Raw genomic sequence first — 22,134 nt, 5'->3', positions numbered from 1 at the left:
TTCCAAAACATGTTTGGATTGTATTTAAAGTACTTTAAAAAAAGAAAAAGAATCTACTACAATTGAGCGTATGCACTCTTTCTGTGTTTCAAGAGTAATGAAAGCAGGTAGGGTTGTTTTGTCAACTCAGACTGCATAAAAGTGAGTTCATTAACTATTTTAAATGCCTAAAACTGCAGAAATGATGTGAGTTGATAGTTTCGTTTCTCTGCTATACTGTAAAGTAATGATACCAGCACTGGATTCCTTAAGACTTGGTGGTACAGTATAAAAGCTAACTTATGGTGTATAAGATTTGGAGTTTGTGACTGAGTAATAGCCTTCTAATTTTTTTCTGAAGAGCCCAGAACACAGAATAGCTGTAAAATAAACTGACGGAAACAAAATGAGCACAAAACTGAAAATTTGAGTAAAGATCAGCTTTTCCGATCTGAATTTTCAGGCCAGAGCTTCAGAATAGTGTTACATACTGTACCTTTGGGGATAATTTAACAGGTTGGCTATAGGAAAGTCAGTCTACAGTTTAGATTGCACTGTCATATTTTAACATTCTTGTGAATTAAAAAATCATTTTATTGGAACACAATGGTGTGGGGGGGGGAATTAGGCACTAATAAATATAAATGCAATTTTCGATTTCTCTCTATGTGTGCTAAAATTTGTATTTTAGCCTATGTGTGTCTACTCAGTAGTGAGTCCTATTGAGTTAAATGGGAGCTACACTTGGGTGAGTGTGTATAGGATTGTAGTCTCAGTAGACATACATAATAAACATTAATGTTTGCAATGTGCTACAGGGAGATATTTGATTTTATCCGCATAACTGTCGTATACCTTTCGCTTGTGACCTTTTGCTTATTTTTTCAGCTTTTGATTTGCTTTTTATGTAATGTTTTGCAACAGTTTTCAATGAATCCTCTGGTTTATTTTTTGTGTGGAAGAATATTAGGAACACATTGTCATGTGTTTATGAGCTTTCTTTTGCAGTTATGACTCTTTATGATGTGATTAGTTTTTTGCCCTTATGTGTGAAGGAATGGTAGATGCGTGGATTATATTAACAACTGCACCAATTATTACACTTATTGTAGGTGGAAATATATACAAATATATTTAGTCTGTAAAAAGAAAAGCTCACTTTTCAATATGATAGAGCTAAAGGGGTATTTTTCTCTTGAACTATTTCATCTGCAGTCATTCTCTTTCTTTTAAAAAATGGAATATAAGGTTAAAGGATTTAGATTTGGCTGACATTTCTCATATATCAAATAGTACTTTAATAATGGTCTAGCCTAGTTTGCATAATAAGAAACATTATCACCTCTTCTGTTTTCCTTCAAAAGTGAATTAGCTTGATTACTTAGCTTGCACAGGTATGAAAAGGTTCATTAACTCCCTGATTTAGGTAATTTTTCATATTTCCAAGGAAGTCTTACAGAATAGAGAAAATTTGCATCTATGAGAAGTATGAGTGCATGCACTTTAATTGTTTTAGTGATGTCTTAAAAGCTTTCTTCAGCGCTTATATCCAGAGCCTAAGATGTATGTCCCCCACTGAAAGAGCATCTCTTACTTCTGAATAACTGTCTGTAGGATTGAGGTGCCATAGCTGCAAAACAAAACAAAAATCCAGTTTAGCGCAATTACTAATAATAATGCCTAATCATTTCTGACTTTATTGCTTATTTAGCATTTCTGCATTCAAAACCACACTTAAGCCAGTTGGTAAGATATCATAGTAGCATCGTTCTATAAAGATTATGTCCAAATGACTCCCTAACACTTCATTTCTTTTGTGTACTTAGCAGGAACGGATGCAGGGGTCTGTGAATTGAATCGCGTAAGTGCTGAAGAAGGATTCTTGGTTTGAGGAAACAGGAAAGAGGAAGGAAAGATAAGAAGAAAATACACAAGTGTAGGAACGAACGAGAGAAGAAAAACGGGGACTATGGGGAGAAAAAAGATTCAGATCACAAGGATTATGGATGAACGTAACAGGCAGGTAGGTTGCAAAATAATCCTCTTTGCACTTCACAGTCACATCATGGCATAAGTCAGATCTGTGCTTTGGGGTTAATTTTTTAAAGGGCTCGAAAACATCACATCTGCATCATATATCTGACATTTACAGTAATATTCACATGCTATTGTCTGTGAAGCTTCAATGGTTTTATGCATATTGTTGCATGTTATAAACTTTAAAAAACACTCTCTAGTTTTAATATAATACAAGATCCTTCTGCTGAGGATATATCACTGTGACACCTGAATTGTTGTGTAAGATCAGCTCCTTTCTATCAATTGCAAACTACTTTAATTCCAAAACTAACTTTGCTTAAATTGAGACTGTTGCCAATTGCAATGTCAATATTTATTTTATAAACCAGAAAAGCTCAAGGTGGTATGTTGTGGACCTGATCAAGCAAATGTTATTATTTTTCTTTGTATCCCCCCTGTCAAAAATCTGTCATGGACTACGGTTTTTAGTCATAAAATTTTCAGGCAGAATACCACGCAGTCCCGAAATACTACCAATAAATCTGACACCGATATGGCAACCATAAAATTGAATTAAGACTTTAAGAAAAGTTTGTTACTTCCGTTTTAAACCAGAGTCAACCTTATAGTAGAAAGGTGTTTGCTTAGACAATCCAATGTACAGAGCAAGAAAAGTACAGAAACAACAACTACATCAAGAAGAAGAAAAGTGAGACAAGCAAAGAAGTAAATAACATTGTAGCTTCTTACCTATTCAAGAAGTGGTTTGTGCATGTGTGTTATAATTATTTTTACTCTCTCCAAACCTTCCCACAATATTATAGGATAGGTCATGATAACTGCATGTTAAACCGTTCTTTTATACTGCAGATGTCACCGTAAAACACACTCATACTTTACTGTTAAGGCTTTAAAAGGCTCTGATCCAGAGAAAACTGTGGGTAACAAGGTGTTGCTGACTACCAGCAACAGGCAGGTAATAGCTATATGAATTATCCCCGAGGGATGCACATTCCCCTTTTTATTATAAAACTGATGAGAAGACGTCCTCCCATCTGCTCTGCGCAGTGCTGATGTCTATGTACATTTCGATGCACATCCAATCTGTGCCAGCTGTGTGCTGAGCTCTGTATGCACAGTTCTCACTGGAAGCCGTGCGTAGAGTCCCACACCCCAGCTATCTGCGTTGGGGCTCCTTGCACGTTTCACCTTGTTGTGTTCTTAGATTTCAATCCAACAAGGGCAACTTGTGTAGCTGGAAGCCAGCTTGTGTGCATGGCCCTCTGCTAGCTGATGAGCACGTGCCCCTTGTAGAAAGAACACAACATAGAAATAATTTATTGTTCTGATTTTCAAGCAAGCCTTGTATGAAATTTAAAACGCTGCAGTGCAGGCATAACTTGCCCTCTTCGTGGCAGAAAATCAAGTTTCAAAGAAAGCAAACAATGATAATATTTATGATTGATGCATTCTGAGTTTTCCCTGTAGGTTACTTGTTGCCCTGGGCCAAGCCAGAAAGCAATAATTCTGTCAATACCAAGCCACCATATTTGCTTTAATTGTTTATAGCTTAGAATTTAAATTAAAAATGGAATAGTAAGCAGCATTAAGCATTTGGACATCAGTTGTTTTGTCCATGAGCATGTTACCAGTTTGTGTAAAAAAAAATGCCTAAATTAAATTAAATTAAATTAATGGTTGAGGGGATTGATATTTTGCAAAAAGAAGCTTATTTTGATTTTTTACTATTTAAAATATGGACAATAGTTCAGAAGCTATTATTTTATTCAAGTGCTACTTTATCAAGAAATAGAACACTCTAACTTCCCAGAATATGGAGGTCCATGGGCCTGTTAACCACCTCTCCGCCAAGGTTTAGCACAATCATTTAACTCATTCATATCGAATCAATGGGTTCAGGCATGATTTCTGTTTATGGAATTGGCTTTCCAAGGCAGTTAGATATGTGCAAGGTATTGCACAAGACTAAGTTAACCACCCTTTAGTCCCATTAAAATCAATGGGGCTAAGGGCTTGTCCACACTTTCTCTTGCCCTGCCACTTTTCCCTGGGGAAGCATGCTACATGCCTCTGAATCTGAGCAAACGTCAATCAGGTTTTCCATGAACTGACATTTGCCCCGGTTCAGCGGTAAATAGCTGGTTTTCCTGGGGAAAGCGGTGGAGCAAACAGAGAATCCTTCTGACTTGTGCCTAGAAAGCACAGGGCAAGTGGAAAACCTCTCGGACCAATGGATGAGCTTTTAGTCATGACTAGCTTGTTTCATGTTAACTAACTTCCTCAGGATCAAACCCACAGTTGGTCATTTTAGATTGTACAGTTTTAAGATTTACGTGTTTGATCTGTAGACTGTAGACAGTAAGACACAGTTAGAAGTCTTGAAATGAACTACAATATAAGCTTACTCTTTGGGCACTATAAGGGAAAGTTTCACATTCTTTACAGAAGAAGAGCACCGGGAAGGATTGCAAGTGTAACAGGAAGGGGAAATGGCTACGTCCTCAACATAGGAAGCGTCCTCATACCAAATTCACCCACCTAACTGAATGGCAGGTTTTCAGAGAAGGGACATTCCCAGTCATATCTGGAGATGCTAGCAGTTGAATCTGGGGCCTTCCGCATGCAAAAGAGATGCTCTACAACTGCGCTATGTCACTCTTCACTTACTGTGAGAAGAATATACAGATGGCACGATTCATTCAAAGCTAAGCATAAGTCCTGGTCACTTCCACGGTGAATTTCAGAAAGACTTGTTTTTTTCTCTTTAAATCAACGGGGCTTGAACTTTGCATCCATAATGGCTCACTGAAGGTGCTCTAGATTTCAATGATTTAGTAGAGAGAGTGAAAATCCTGACCTGGAAGATGTCAGGATTTGTCTTTCCTCTTAAGCTAGCCCTGCAGTTGCAAGATGAACTCATGAAACCGATTTACAATTACGGCATTAAACTATGCTTGCCATTTTCCCTTTGTGACTGCATGTCACACATTCAAGGTTGTGTTCTCAATCTTCCCTCTCTACAACTTAACAATGTTAGAATTGTTTGACTAGTTTTAAAATAGAAGCTGAGATTCTCAAGACCTCAGGTATATTTAAAGAACCCTAAAATCATATGCTGTGGCAGATTTTTAGTAATGCTAAAAATAATCTAGTGCGATTTGAGAGTTTACTGAAGTAAAATTTGCAGGGTTCTGCAACCCTTGCTTTTCAGTATATCTGTGTTTTGAAGTAACCCTGATTTGAATCCAGCTATGTAATACTCAGAACTCACTGAAATTGATGGACTTAGCTTTGAAATTAGTTGAATGCAACCCACAAAACTTGCTATTGTTTTAAGCTTATTTTTGCCAGAAGGTGTATAAGGGGATGCCCAGGTAAGGAGTGTAATATGTGAAATGTAAAGACAAATTAAAGATATCCAACTCTGTATTTCCCACAGTACACTAATGTAGGGGCAACGGGTAAGAAATAAATTTAATCCCGTTTGCATTTATAGGCAAATATACCTAGTCTGCATTTTCCAAAACAATACGAGAACTGAAACACAGCCATCCTTTGAAATTCACACTCCTCCAGTTCATCGCAGTTCTCCAGCCAAGTAATGTGTACAAAGATGCCAACATTTGTGAAAACAACCTACAGAGACGCATCGTATCAGGGGGGATTGCTTGCAAAAAATGTATATATTAAGCAAAACTGCATTAAAAATTTGGCTCTTAAAATAAATGTGCACTAAAATAATGTATTTTCACTTTTTTAAAAAATCAGAAAATGACATGGAAATGTAGAGAAAAATGAGCAGGAACAGAAAGAAAGAGAAATTTTCTGATTCACTCATCCCTATTAGGGGCTAGAAGAACCTTCTGGGAGGTGGGGGACTGGCAGATAGGAAGGAGAGTTTAAGCTGTCCCCTGCCAGCTGATTCTCACCTACAAATGTTGTCACTCCTTGGCAGTTTTAAATATTCTTCCAAGCTGAGCTCTGAAACCACTAGTCAGGGGTAAAAGATGCAAGGAAGTTATTGCATAGAATCATAGAATTGTAGAATTGGAAGGGAGCCCAAGGGTCATCTAGTCCAACCCTTTGCAATACATGAATCTCAACTAAATCAAACATAACAAATGGCCATCCAACCTCTGCTTAAAAACCTCCAAGGAAGGAGAGCCCACCACCTTCCAAGGGAGTCCATTCCACAGCCGAACAGCTTCTACCATAGGAAAGTTATTTCTGATGTTCAGTTGGAATCTCCTTTCTTGTAACTTGAATCCATTGGTTCAGGTCCTACTCTCTGGAGTGGAAGAAGCAAGCTTGTTCCATCTTCCATGCAACAGCCCTTTGGATATTTGAAGATGGCTATCATATCTCGTCTTTTTCAGGCTAAACATACCCAACTCCCTCAACTGTTCCTCATAAGGCTTGGTTTCCTTAATCATCTTGGTCCCCTCCTTGTTTGCAAGTGAGAAGTGGCATAATATCCAGGAAAACAAAGATTTGGCCTATTGTCCTATTCACACTGACCTGGGAGTAAGTGTTACAGAACTGAGTAGGATTTATATCCAAGTAGGCATACATAAGATGGCACTGTTAGACTTCTTCCGGCTCACAACCCAGAGAAGGAGATTGTCTTTTCCAGACATTTCACCCTTAATATATTTTTATTCCTTCACAATGAAGATACTGTTTCTTTTTGTTGCAAGATGGTACCCAGCAACTCACAAAACTGTTTAAAATCACAAAATTAAAAATACAGTACAATAAAGTTTTGTGCAACTTTGTTTTTGCTGTTAGGAAGGGAAACATTTAACAGAAATATATCAGCTGGAGCAAGCCTTGTGAGTTAAAATATAAATCAGTAGATATTTAGAATATTTTTTTCTCAGAAGAGTTACCTTAACTCATTTAATGTAGCTTGAGCTTTCGTGGGGAAGAGATTTTCAACACTGCAGTGAGACATGGACCCCAAAACAAAATCCTACAACAAACTCTGCTGCCAACTCTTTCCACACATATAGGACTGAATGATATAAATTACAGTATTGCGTAGTTATACTAGCACTGCAGTGTTTTTAGTTGATTGGCAAAGCGATTCTATGGTGGGGTGACAGGAGATCCAAAACGGAGTCCTGCCAGGTTGCAGAGAGGGGTTGACAGCTATATATTACCCTTTCCCCCTCCCATTGACTCAGATGGAGGGGATTTAATTTGGCAGCTCCAGTGCTAGTATAGCTTTGAGCTGATTTTGACACTATATCAGGGACTTAAAAAGCTGTAGATCTTTGGTTTCCCCCTGACCATTTCTCTACAGTACTCCATTTCTGTGACGGTGGTGGGTCTTTACACGGCTGCATCAGGAAGGCCTCTAGTGGTGGACCTCTCTCTCCACCTGTAGAAAAAAAAGAGTTCTGCGGCAGCCTCTGGCCCCACAATTGCCCTTCTAGAGTTTTGTTAGTGTCATCCATTAAAATCCCTTTACTGACTGAAAATATGGCCTTATGAATCAGGCAGCAGAGTCCCGTCCCCCTGAGCATTATTTCTTATTACAGGAAGATCAAAAACATAGTGGGTGACAGCCATCTTCTTGACTGAGATGTTGCCCCAGCTCTCCTACATGCATTAGAATGCTCTTCGAATATGGCGTCTGTTCTGACACACATGGGCATCATCTAAAAATAAAGAATGGGAACTGTTTTCTTCCTATTTTTTTATTCATAGGGAACCAAATCAAGATGTGATACATGAGTTAAACAATTAAAAGTCATGTGAAGATGATGTCTTTAATTGGGCTACAGCCTTAGTTCATATATGTATACCTTTTCCATCACCTACCAACAGTGCCCTTCTATGGTTTGAATGTGGTGAACATTCAACATGTCCTTTTTAAAATTGTATTTATGAACGGATTGGACATTAGAAATGGACAAGAGAAACTTGGGGGGGGGGATTCAGTCTTCCGTGGCATTCCATTTGTGACCTATACTTCAGGGGGGAGTTTAAGAGACAGATAAAGTATGCTGGATGAATTCATCTGTTAATGAATTAACAGATCTGACACACTTTCTTCTGGTTTGAATCATGCACTCAATAGGCTAGGTCACTACAAACAGAAATGATCTCATGTATGCTGTGTCATGCAAATTGAGCACAAGCCTGCAAGTGTTTGGGGGGAGGCAGAATCCATCTTCATTTATGGGCTTCTTAACTGAATGTCATTTATGTTGATTTGATAGATGGTGTCTCTGCTTCAATTGTGTGCTCATTTTTAATTCCAGTTTGCAAGCATGTGTGCACACACAGCCCATCTTTTTCACTGTCTGCTTCGTGCATTAAATGAAATCTTCCCTATGAAAGCTAACGCCACAGTTCATACTCCAAGTCATAAAAATATGAACTAAGCATTGATTCCTATAAGCTTGTATTCTTGCTATTATTTGTACCAATATTTGTACCAATTTGTACCTATTTTCTTCCTGATAGCTGTGAACAAAATGTTCTACTTTTAAGAACAAATTCCATTTCTTTCTCAACGTAGAAAACAATGTTTGCTTCTTCAGCCTAAGAAATTTTTTTTATTCCAATTAATTTCGTTGGGAATCACACATAATCATACCTGAAGTCATGTTTAGTTTTATTGTCTGGGATCCCAGTTTGATTTTGATTTTTTAATGCTCCTATAGCACAAAGTATTATTCATGATAGTGTGTGTGTGTGTGTGATGAAACAGATTTTGAAGGCAATTGCTAAACAGATTATGAACATTGTGGCTCTAGGCTGTTTGTACAGTACTACTAAACTATATTGGAGCACAATTTAGACGAACTAGCTTCAAATGATATATTTAGATCCCACTGCTTTTAATTGTTAGTATTATCAAGTAGACAAAGTAAAAAGCAAGCCAAGTCAGTGAGTTGTCACAGACACAGGCAAAAGAAATGATCACTTCTAAAATTCATTTGGAAGGCCCTGAGGGAGTAAGAGCTGGAGGTGGGAAGCAAAACTAAAGTCATTGTGTGGAGGAAGAAGTTGCACTCTTCCTGTTTTGACAGGAAATGGAGACAAATGTGCTTCCTGACAATTTGCTCAGTAGGGAATGAAATATTCTCTGACCTTTACCTCATGAACATTTTAGCTTTGTTTTAACTAGTAAACATGTTTTCACCCCAAACATTTATTTGTATTTGCCAAAATGTAACATACGGCTGAAATGACACCCTCGTTGCTTATGAGGGTGTGCAGCATACAAACTCATTTGCAGCATGTGTGTAATGTTAAGCCGGGTGAATTCTATTGCAAATGAAATGTTCTCCTTAGAAATTTATAACATACAGTTCTCCAAGGTGCAATTTCAAACCCCACAAGATTCACGATTCATGTTCAATTAGGTATCTCTTTTGACCACCTAACTTTTCATGCATGTATGATTGCCAGTTGCCAGCATGTGTTGGTATGAGACAGCATGAGGAAAGGAAAGCAACTCGGAGTCCTTCCATCTTGCAGTGCATAACCACAAAATGCAGCTGCTATTCTGGCTTATGCTCATCTAACCAGCATGGGGTAGAAGGGAGGGGGGAGAAAGAGAGAGAGAGAGAGAGAGAGAGAGAGAGAAAAGAAGAAGAAGAAGAAGAAGAAGAAGAAGAAGAAGAAGAAGAAGAAGAAGAAGAAGAAGAAAAAAAGAAAGAAAGAAAGAAAGAAAGAAAGAAAGAAAGAAAGAAAGAAAGAAAGAAAGAAAGAAAGAAAGACTTGTTTTAGAATATGGGAGAACAAGAGATATGAAATACTTCTAAACCTTTTAAATTCTGGATTCTTAAAACACCTGTTAATTAATATACCTGTGAACTACCTCTCTTCGTGTTACTCTTGAAGGCAAGTGTCATAACAGAGATCAGCAATCCTGTATTTGAAAACTTAGGACATGTACTGGGTTTTTGTTTTGTTTTTTACTAGATAGAGGGTGCAATTTGAACAGTTTGGTTAACTCCATGCTCCGTTATTTGTTTGCTACTATTCTAATGAGATGAAAGAGAGAAGACCTTTTCTATGATGTTCTAGACTGTTCTGTTTTATCACATCCTGTCTACAGTGTTAGAAACTGAGATATGAAAGCTAGGAGCTAAACAGTACCTTAAACCTAGGTTATGGGTGCCACCATGGAATGTCTAGGTGCACGTTTTTTATAACACAAATACAAAGCTGAAAATGAATGAACTTCAGCTTAAATCCTATATTCATTTTTCACATGGTCTAGTATGAAGACTGCAAAAACAAAAACAAAGCTATGCTTCCCCTGCCCACCCCCTTAATATTCTTATGAGGGTCCCTCAAAACGCTGTCTTTCTGTAAGGCCAACTGAGAGGCAGAATCTATCAGCTTGCTTGGTGCTGCAGTGATCTCCTGGAAGTTGAGCAGACAGAAATTTCTCCTCCCACACCCTCAGCACCAGCAGTGGCAGTTTTAATCTGAAATCTTAGGCGCAGTACTGCGCCCAGAGCTCAGAAATTGCTCTCGCTAATAAAATTCCCAGTCGCAAAATGCGCCTAGAACAATGGGAGTTTTGAACGCTGCCTGTGTAATCCATTGCGCAGTTGAACTGGCGTACAGTATTTAGTTCTGAGTCCATTCTTTCCATTGAAGTCATTGACACTAAATCAGTGTACATCTTAATACTTAGCAAACTTGTCAATTGGCTGCTTGCAAGGTGGGGTATGTGTGTGATATATTACAGCCACAGCTTTACAGCATCTCTCAGGCAGCTAGGGATCAGCATGCTTGTGCTGGTGACAATGGTTCTCTTCGCAGCCTGCCTCAGTGCTGTCTTGTCCCTGTGAATTATCCAGAAGGATTATAAGAACATGGCAGCAGGCTGATGAAGTGTGCCTGGCTGCTCTTTTTAAAGATCCTTTCATTTAATGGGTCCTGCCCAGTCGTTACACAAAGGAGGATTTGTCAGGGGGGAATCCTTCAATGATGCTTTGGCCATCACTGCTGTGGAGTGTAACCATAAAGCTGGTAGAAAAGGAGCCTTTGTTAAATCATGATTTGAAAACACAGACACACACAAGGAGATGCAAACTTGGGAATCTCATTACTGCAGAAAGTCATGTTCAGCTTTTTATGAAAGCTAATTGTGCTTAACTGCTTTGGATGCTTTTTTAGCAAACACATGCAAAAATATGATATCCTGAAGTAAAGAGACTTTCTGGCTTTGGTGGGGAAATATATAGAAATAGATAAGGAATGGAAAAAGAAAGTGTTGTTGAACAACAGTAAAGAGTTGGATCCAGAATGAATTAGTCACACTTGGGGCTTGTTGAAATCTATGTGAAAAGTTAGTCATCCTGGATTAATCTTAAATCCTGCCGATTGTCATGGGAATGAAATGCAAATAACTCAGCCTGCAATCCTAATTCCACTTACCTGAGAGTAAGCCCCATTGAATCTCGCAGGAATTGTAGACATGGTTAGGACTGCGCTGTTAGTCCAGATCCAATTTAGCATGGCAAGCAATGTTAAACTGGTTCTTCAAAGTCCTTTGTAATCCTTATAAAATTATTTTAAAGCAAGGAAGCTTTATTTAAATAGGCAAAGTATTTAGCAGACATAATTCCTACCTACACATCGTACGCTTATGTGTCTATAGAAATGCCATGGTATAATGGCTCTGGTTTGTAGAGCGAAAAAGGATTTAAAAGGTCACAGTGAGTCCCTTCTCCCTCCACACACTTGGTGGACATCAGCACTGTTATTATGGGATGGTCAAAATTATTCTGCCAGCTTACTAAAGGGAGAGACAGGAATAGTCTGGGGAGTGGGGGCAGAGGAGGGCCAATGACGACAACAGCAACTGCACCCTGTATCATTCCCTATCACCACAAGAGCAGATGACAAAGTGGGTAGATTTGTGGCTTTTACCTTTCACCAGTAATTTTTGCTCCTACACGGAGCCAATTAAAGCTAGGAGTGGCACAGTATGTCATCTGTAATTTTAGATAAACATAAACAATGGCCAAGTGCTGTTCCTTTTTTGCTACCACAAATTGTTGGGGTGGCTTCTAGGTGGAAGAAGTCAAATTTGTTATGTTTTACGAAGTTATATGTGAGGGGGACCTGCCTGCAAAACAGGGAAGCTTCATTCACTACAAAGCAAAATACTACTTGATCTCTGTCTGCAATTACCGTACGCATAGGATCATATTGCAGTTTGTATACAGATTTATATTTCAACAAGTTCTAGTCCTGTTCACTTTCACTAGGGCCATCTTCCACCAGTGCTATTTAAGGACTAAGGACTCATTCATGACCACTTGAGCCCATGCTTGCCTGCGCTGTTTTTCACTGATGCAGCCCAAGGCTGAGCCAGGAACTTGAAAGCTGCACACCAAGTGTAAAGTGAAGACAGACTGGCTTTTTGCATGTCATCCCAACTGCTCAAAAAGCTAGGGTGGTTTGTCTATGATCAACTTAGATTGTGGCAGGCCGGCAGCATGAATGAGAATGAACTTTTAAAAACCACAAGCTCAGATGGTCATGTGAATGATCTGTAGTGTTGTTGTTTTCAGGGGGTGCAGCTGGCAATATATCCTTAGTGTGGTTCCCCTCTCTCATCATGTTCCCCTCTTCTTAGTGGGACTCCCCAACTCCATTGTCCATATCTTCAGCTCCTCCTTGCCATTGCTTTGACTTGCTCTCTAGCTAGAGAGCCCCAGTGAGCAAGCTGCTGTCCTCCCCATTGCTTTCATCATTTACTTGCTTACACTTTCCGAGTCAGAGAAAAAGGGTTAATGTATCTGGAACCCTGCAGGAGAAAGAAAAATAAGTCAAGGGTAGAAGAGAGAGGATTTGATGAAGGCAAGTTGCAGGTAGAGGTAATTTTAGCGCGCGCACACACACACACACACACACAGTGGCTTCATAGCTACAAATTCCCCTTTCTGAAGTTGCCTTTTAAAAAAGGATGTTGGGGATTTACTTCAGTTGGTTTTGTGCCATTTCAGTAGCATTATTAGAAGACCAAGGGTGTTTTCAACTATCTACAGCCGGCCGGATGCAGTGATGTCTTATAACCAATGACTGTCATGTGAATTCCTTTTGCGTGTTTTGAATGTTAGTGAGATGTGAAGTTTTAGTTGTCTTTCCTATTTTGTCGTGCCTGGTGGCAGAGTAGGCCGAATGTCTCCCTAAGGAGGGACTCAGTTGAAACTTAGTGACGTGTGATATACTTGGAGGTTGCCTAGCACCTGTTTTGCTCTCCAAGTAAGAGCTGGTTTACACGTTTCTTTATTCATGTGTAGCAGATTTCCACCCGATGATTATCCTCACCATTGCTGTATCCTCACCATTGTTGCTACTCGGATCCTCTGGAATGCATGGGGAGTTTTTATGCCAGGACCAGATGTTCTTAGCAGCATCTGTTGCTTGTGCAGAAAGTCTCCACAAAATCCTGATGATCCGTGCGGCAAACCACACTAGACAATACAATCCTTGTTATGGCAGCCAACACAGGGAGGCCTTGAGCATAATGTAATGTGTAGACTGATATTAATTCTGAGTGGTAGAATAACGAAGTGCTCTATGAGAATACTTTTAATTTGAAGTTCATCTTTAGGAACATTGGAAGTTGTCTTGCACCATGTCAGAGCATTGGCCCGTCTTGCTCCCTGGGGATTCAACAGATCTATCTGGAGATGCAGGGAACTGAATTTGAGACATTCTGTGTTCAAAGCAGATCCTTCTACTCAAGTTGTTGCTACAGGGTAACCTACAGGCCTGGACAGCTTCAAAATTTTCTTCAGTATCTGAGCCCATGTTAGTTGTGTGTGTTTTCTTGGCAGCATTGACATTCTTTCGGGAAGACCAGTGCTCACAGTGGAAGTGAAGGGCACTTTTGGAAGGCATGATTAAGGGCACTGGAATGTTCTGGAGCACAGGAGATGTTGCAGCAGAATGGTGCTTCAGGAAGAGTGGCCAGAATTTGGGTTGCTAATTGAGGGAGACTGAGAAGTGGATTAGCGAATAGAAAACAGCAAGGAAGCAGAAATAGTTGACTAAAGCAAGAAGCAATAGAAATGATATAGGGCTGTTGGTCAGTGGTAGAAATTTTGCAGAATGTTCCAGGTTCAGCCTCCTGCATCTCCAGGAAGACTGAGAGATAACCGTGTCTGAAATCCTGCACAGCTGGTACCAGTCAGTGTAGACAATGTCGAGCTACATAGGCTGATTCAGTATAAGGCTATGTTCTCATATTGGTGAAAGATGGATGGTTCTTGAAGCTCTGAGCCATTCTGGGACTGTACTCAGCCCAGTCATACCAAAATGGGATAAGGTATACTTAAATGAAGACTTGACATTCCACAAGTGCAGCATCTCCCATTATGTTGTAGTGATGGGGGAACTGTTTTGCTTCATACCCTAATTGCATCTTCTATCCATGATTCATTCACAAAAGGTGGGGGGGGGCAAAAGAGAGACAGGCAGAGGGACCACTTACAGGACCACAAACCTAAGCATGTAGGCAAACAGGAAAGTGCACGCACTCATTCTGACATGGGTGCACAGACAAAAATACCCCTATCAGTTTTCAAATCCCAAGAAATGATACACCCACAATGCAGCAAAATCAAACTTGAGCCTGACCTTTTTTAAACTTTCCTTGCAGTTGCCTCAGTTCTGGCTCTCTGCAAAAGAAGAAGGCACAAGCATGTTAACTTATTTCTCATGGGTCTTCTGGGTAAGAACTTAGGCAATTTTTTTGTTACAATCAGACCCTTCTCCCTGTCATATTCTTCAACTCTCAGTACCTTTTGACTCTGCATGGAAGTGGCATAATAGAGGAATAATCAACCACACTTGGAAATAGGGCAATAACTTGCACTGGAGATAGAAATCAGAAAAAGTAGTTGCTTCTCCAGAGTAGGAACTGGGTCCTACTTTTGAGGCTCCATGCTCTTCCTTCACAATCTCAGGGTGTGAACCTCAGACGACCTGGCTACCCTCCTGGCTAAACTGTTTTCTGAAGATCAGACTGCACTACGTTGCCTGTAGACACTCTTCAGATATTTAAAGAGCTTCTTTGTGGATGCCCTTACGAAGAGTCTCATTGCAGAACTATATTTATAAGTATATACTAATGCTGTGCTGCAACCCGTACTTCAGTATCTCAAATTATTTCTTCCCGAGACCGAAGCTCAGCTGAGGATATTATGGGGTTTTCAGGAAAGGCAGTACCCATGAAGGCTGCAGAGTGCAGACCATGATTTGTGGAATGAAAAAAAGAGCATCCACAAACATCCCTTGTCAAACTTGAATGTATAGTAAATACAACAATCCCCCGCCCCTCACCCCTTTGATAATGGACACATGTAATTTCTTTTCTTTTCTGTTGGTAGAGAGTGATAAAAAATGTGGGGATAGAGAATGATCGAAAAACATTTCAGCATAGCACACAGACCACATTCATCCTTTGTGCAGACAGTAGGTCATCCACTGAGTAAGACCTAGCTAGGTGGGCTCATTCCTCTACGATCCAATGCATTTCACTGTTTTGTTTAAGCACCATCATGCCTAAGTTTAGACCTGTACATACAGATCGGCTGCTTCCAATTTTGTATATAGTTGTGTATGGTGCTGAGTAATGTGAACCAACTTACAGAACATTTAGTGTAGCCAGTAGGGTAGGGATAGCCAACACAGTACCCTACAGAGGTTGTTGGACTACATCTCTCATTGGCCCCAGCCAGCATCACTGTAGTCCATGCTGTAGTCCAACAACACGTTGGCTACCCCATTGCAAGGTTTTTGTGTGTACCCATTAGTTCAGCAAATGAAAACTTTCATGAGCTAGATCCATATTCTCGAACATGGACTGAGACAAAGAGACGACATGTTTTAATAATTCATGAAAGCTATATACTCAGCGAAGTTTTCCCAAATTAAAGTCAATGTCTGCCATCTCAATCTATGCTTATCGGCTAATTATAATTAGCTGAATAGCTAATTGAGTAGACTGGAGACCAATTCCACAACTTTTAAAAATTTAATATTGATTTTTAAATTTTATTATTAATGTAATGTGCATTCAAAAGATAATATACTTTTGTTTTTAAAGTAGGAATAATGGAAAAAAGGAAAATTCATTCTTAAATACCTTTCAAGATGTTCCAAATAGTTTCTGAAGTCTTTGAACTTTCAACTGTTACTAAAAGAATAGATTCATTTGTATGACAAGTTATTGTAAAAGTATGAGATATTAATGATTTATGATGATATTGTGTTAAGTGCAAAAATGTCTTTAAGTTTTTAACTCTAAATGAGTGGCATATTTTAAAAGAATTGTGAAATTTCTCTTTCACTTTAGAAACCGTGATGCATAAAAACAGTTTTATCTCTCTGTGAACAATGGTAGCATCATGATATAATACATTTGGAGAAGATGATAATGAATCAATGAGCAATTAAGATTACATTTTAAAGAGAAAAAATTAAACGGAACTTTTATTCATTGCATCTTTTTAATTGTGATGAAAAGAAATCATTTGCAATGGTCTGTGACACGTCTTATGAAAATTAGTATGTGCTGTGTAGCATATTTATGTGGTCTCCTAAATGTTCAGGAGGACCTAACTGTAAACACAAACAGTGGCCTTAAAGATATTTCTGTCCCAAAGTGTACTTTGATGGTGAGAAGCTGTAAATTCTGAGGTTTCTCTGCAACAGAAACCATACTATACGCAGACACTCCTCCTCCAGTGCTGTGGTCTGCAAGTCTGATTGAAAATAGCTTGAGATGAAGCACAGTATGTGGGGTTCGTGCATCCTACTCGTTCCATGTCCTGGGCTGTACTCAAGTCATGTATTGCCATTTCCTGTGAAGCAGAGACAGTCTTAAAACAGCATTGAGTTCAAAGTTACCAGGTCTGATGGGTTCAAAATGATGGTATGCACACCATCATGCATGCATACTTAAGCATTTTTATCAATTCCAGTTGTATAAGTCAGCTTGCCTTCATGAGTTCAGGTGCTTTGTCTAGATCATTTAATACAGACTAGTGAACCATTTAAACCACACGTTAGGGTTCATATCTTACATTCAACATGCGTACAATCTGCCTTCCTGTGTACACTCATACAATTAGATAAACATAAAATTCAGCATGCTTACACAACAATGGAGTTGTAGAGACTGTGCTTGTGTTCAGTTTAAAAACACACACAGAAGGAAAGATAAGGGATCCATGTACTTTTTCATATAATATTTATTGAATTTCATTTTTAAAACCAAACAGTTAACATTTTCTCTTATCATCACATATATTTTGACTCTCTCGAGTCTTCGACTTCCCCCCTTCCCTCTAACTACGTCAAAATTCCCTTCTTTTTATTTACATTTCCAACACATATTATCACTTGTTCTATACATTTTTGCTAATTTAGTTGGTGTCAAATACCATCTATACATCATCTTCATTATATTTTCCTTTAAGGCTGTACATGCAGTGAATTTAATTCCCTTTTTCCATAGCTTTTCCCAAGCCTCTAATTGAATATTATATCCAAAATCCTTAGCCCATTTTATCATAAACATCTTAACTTGTTCATCTTTAGTATGCCATTCTAACAATAGATTATACATCTTTGACAAAAATTTACCTTTGCATTCTAACAACACAGTCTCCAGTTTTGACTTAGTATTTGCAAAGCCATTAGTTTTAACATCATCCTTAAAAACATTGTGCAATTGATGATATTGCAACCAATCGGTCAATTTTCCTTTCAACTCTTCAAAAGACTTTAATTTTACCTCATTTTCAACTTCTATTAACAAATCTTTATATGTGGCTCAATTTTTTTCCCATATTTTTCTTTTTAACCCCTGTCGGGATCCATGTACTTCTAATACCTACAGCATAAGTGATTATAGAATGAGCGGCTTTTCTCCTGTGTGGCAAGCTACACCACCAGATTCTCATTTTTACACAACTGCTTGTCACCCTTTGCATTCAGTCATTGTAGAGACGAAAAGAAAAGATGGACATGGATTGGGGTTGGGGTAAGGATAGAAGCACATGGATATTTGCTTTCTTCAAACCCAGCATATTTTCAAAGGAAGCTGTGGTCATCAGGTAGCCCAGTCCACAGCCTGGTTAAGCCTATTCAGTCCCACTATTGAACGACTGTTCAGTTGTTCAAACCTGTTCTCAGATCATTTGCTACTGGACTCCAACACTGCTGCATACATATTGGCAAATAGATAATAGCTGTCGTATCTTGCAGTCCATCAAAATTGTTGGATAGTTAGTAGTTGTAAACTGGGTTCAATCCAGTTCTCCAGGTTTGACTAGATGGTGGCTCAAACCACCCCTGAAAGGGGGCAGAGAAAGAGAGAGAGTACCATCCCAGTGCTGCAACCCTTTGGTTAAAAATTATTTTGTAATGGGAACAGGAAGATTGAGATGGCAACACAGAACATCATTTGGGTTTTGTTGTGGAAAATAAATGTGCAGCGAATTGGCATCTGGCCACATTTCTTTTAGATGGACTAGCTGGTGGGATTAGACAGACTTAATGTCACGTTTTCCATGGCATGACCGGCCGAGATTTCATGGCAGACTGGGGCTGCTGTTAGCATTAGCCTGCATTAGGCATGTAAGAAGATAAAACGACAGCTTTGTGAGCCATGTACAGTAGAGTCTTTTACGTCTAGCAGAGATCCATGTGCAGAGGTACTTTTACTTATAGCATTAAAGAGCTGATAGTAACTAGCGTATCATTAAGTAGCCTTGCCCCGTGTGCACTGTAGTGCTATGATTTTTACTATAGCTGTCTTTGATTTGGCAAATTGCTGTAGAAACTTGCAGTGGACTTTATCTCACAAACAAGCAATACTATATGAAGAAAGAGTGAACATACTGTTTTATATTGAAGAGCTTTTTGTTGTTTTTATTGTGGACAGGGTAACTTTAAAACAGGCAATAAAGCTATCCAGTTTTTATGTGCACGTATTCCTCCTGTTAAGGCAATACAAGGTAGAGCAACAAAAAATTAATGTACAAAGAAATGCATTTGCCTGGGCACTATTTCCGTTCTCCCTGTCCCAAGTAGGATGCAGAATTCTCCACTGTTGTGATGTGTACAGGGAGAGGATATCCAGTTTGGACTGAGAAAGGCCCCTGTTTGAGGTCCTTGATGGCCCGTGTCAATCAGTGCTCTGGTTCACACATAGTACTAAACCGTACTTAACATTAATTATAGTTAATATTAATTATAATTTAATAAACAATAGTTAAAGGTGAGTTGTCTGGCAGATGATCACTTCAACCTTGGCTTATTACATCACAGAGTGGTTAAAAGCCCCAGCAAGAGCAGCTGAGCCTTGAGAGTACTTTTAATTGTTTTGCCACTCTTCAAAGCACAGCTCTGTAGCAATGACAGTTTCTTAGCTAAGAAGGGGGTCCAGGCTGACACATAAGGCTAAGCTATGGTTAACATGAACTAAGGTTTATAAGCTGGTTACGAACCATGATTAACAAACAACCTTTAATCATAGTTAATAAAACATAGTTCATTTGCTGAGTTAAGTTCACACTAAGCCAAGGTTTAATAAGCCATAGTTTAATAAACCATCGTTTATCATATGTGCAAACCAGACCTACATTAGAGGTGATACTGAGCTATATGGTCCAATGTTCTGACACAGTATAAGGCAGCTTTCTATATTCCTACATTTTTGTACTTATGCTCCAAATATCAAATGTGAATTGGCCCTTGTTGTGTATCCCTGTATCTATAAATGGAACCCCTTTTCAAAACAGCTATTATAAGATTATTATTTTAAAAAATGGCATGAATTTGTCAGGCTCTGGCTATTTTACTTGAACAGTATCATAACTAGTAAACTCATTTTTTTATTGTCTCAGGCAGAGGTAAAAATTAGAAGGAAGAAATTGGGAAGATAGGGTGGAAGAAGAGTACAGGGCCCTAGTTCATTGCTACTTCATTTTGTAATTTAATGTACAAGTGCGTGTATATGCCTGGCTCATAAGTTCTTATATTATATAGAATTGTTTGTTTGTTTGTTTGTTTGTTTGTTTGTTGATATTCTACCTCTCCCGGTTCAGGACTCAATAGTTCACGACATAAATTAAAACAGATACAAGTTTTTTAAAAAACAAAATAAATATAAATAATAGAATGTTACAATATATGAAACGTAAATATCTCTAAATGAAATATAAATAATAAAATGAAAGCATTATCCTTTGTATATTTGAGGATTTCTCAAAGCTAAGATGGAGTCAGATTGGCGGCATATGTAAAGGAGTCTTCTCTTCCCTCGGAAGAGAGTACGTTTAAAATATTGCTATTGCTAGGACTACACTCAAGGTAGCAAATTTTAGTAAGTGAGAAGCAAAAGTTCATGAGTCTGAAAATACATGAAACAGTTTGTGTATTGGCAACCAAGTATGTTGAATTGCCTTATTACGCAGAGGGTTCTAATGCCAGTGTTTTGAACTTGTAAATAAGAGCAGAGACACCCAGCCCAGAGTAATCGTTATGCTTCTCGCCTTTCTTGAGCATTAAGCATTGTTCATATGTCTTTCCTCAGTTACTTAAACGTCAGAGATATTTATATTATTTGTTGGTACTATATTTAGGTTGGCTGTTTCACTTCCCTCCTGAATTTGTTCAAGCTCAGAAATTATATCAACTGCAAGGTAACATTTCATGAAAAGCAAAAGAGACGGACCTGAGTTCTCCCTTTCTTTCTTTCTTTTTAGGTGACATTTACGAAGAGGAAATTTGGGTTAATGAAGAAGGCTTACGAGTTGAGTGTTCTCTGTGACTGTGAGATTGCTCTAATAATCTTCAATAGCACCAACAAACTGTTTCAGTACGCCAGCACTGATATGGACAAGGTGTTGCTGAAGTATACAGAGTACAATGAGCCACACGAGAGTCGAACGAATTCAGATATTGTTGAGGTAAGAATACACCTCTTGCAACTCCCCCCACCTATACTTTGCCATGCAAGTTTCATACTGACTTTGTTTCCTTCATGTCAATTACTTGATGACGTTCAGCTGAAATAGCTAAATGTGTTTCTTTCTACAACTCACAAAACTGTGGAACAGGACAAAGCAATATACTATTTGAGTCACTGTTTGAGTCCCTTAATTAATTTTGCTTCCATTTTATATTTATAAAGAAGTCACTTCCATCCAGTGCAGAAACCCTTTCTTACTGTCAAGCATAATAATACAAGCCATCACCTTCTTAAAACGATGGATTGACATTAGAGAGATAGGTAGGTCGCTAGATAGCCATCCAATAGGTTTTCTAATGTGAGTGCAAGTTAAACATCATGTAAAAATCTTACAACGCAAAATAAACCAGGCCTTTTACACATTCGGCCTGAATGTATTGTTCAGTGTGGTTTGAAATAAATATTTTGTTGCTTTGCAAATAACGAAAAGGAAAACCCAGAAGAGCATTGATTCCCAAATGCATTGTATTTCTTGTTTGCTGCCATTGATTTACTCTGTAATCTTATGGCAGTACTTTTAAGTAAAGATGTAAACAGATAAGTGAGTCACCCTAACCAGCCTTAACCATCTTTGAGAAATACTTATTTCAATGTAACGATCTCTGGGAGTTTTGCTGCTGATTTCAGTGGAGCCAGAATTTAAGTGCCTGTCTGCTTGGTGGCTTCCTGCACTTTTGGTTTTATGCTTTAATGCAAATCCAAAAGTGCACAAAGCAGTCCCATAAAGAAGAAGAAGTTTGTGCTCTCCTTCCCTGTGATAACTGTACCAACCATGCTGGCTCTTTGGCTGACCAGACACCATGCTTAAGTCTTAGGGAATGCATGGGTAGCACATTGTTTGAAGGTTCAGAGTCTGCTCAGCAATCTGAGTACTAGGGAAGGTAAACGACGTGCGCTCTGGTTTCCGTCACAGTGTTCCATTCCACCAGAAGCGGTTTAGTCATGCTGGCCACATGACCCGGAAAGCTGTCTGTGGACGAACACCGGCTCCCTCAGCCTGAAGTGAGATGAGCGCCACACCCCATAGACGCCTTTGACTGGACTTAACTATCCAGGGGTCCTTTACCTTTTACCTTAGCTAA

The 22,134-nt window shown here is 38.8% G+C and overlaps 1 protein-coding gene across 31 annotated transcripts in view; it reads left to right on the top strand.

Annotated features, from left to right (window-relative positions):
- Positions 1-22,134, top strand: part of MEF2C (myocyte enhancer factor 2C) — a 164,641-nt gene that overhangs the window by 61,203 nt on the left and 81,304 nt on the right. For 17 of the 31 annotated variants that reach the window (XM_083576970.1, XM_083576988.1, XM_083576976.1 and 14 more), the window contains 2 exons: positions 1,806-2,002; positions 20,787-20,990. In XM_083576970.1, the coding sequence (XP_083433096.1) occupies positions 1,949-2,002; positions 20,787-20,990 (258 nt within the window). In that variant the 5' untranslated portion in view covers positions 1,806-1,948. The remainder of the gene's footprint in view (positions 1-1,805; positions 2,003-20,786; positions 20,991-22,134) is intronic. The other 14 variants (XM_083576982.1, XM_083576977.1, XM_083576971.1 and 11 more) reach the window with 1 other exon arrangement.

This window comes from Podarcis filfolensis, assembly GCF_964270895.1.
Source record: "Podarcis filfolensis genome assembly, chromosome: 11".
Classification (NCBI taxonomy): Eukaryota; Metazoa; Chordata; class Lepidosauria; order Squamata; family Lacertidae; genus Podarcis; species Podarcis filfolensis.
This window is presented reverse-complemented; position numbering and strand designations above follow the sequence as displayed.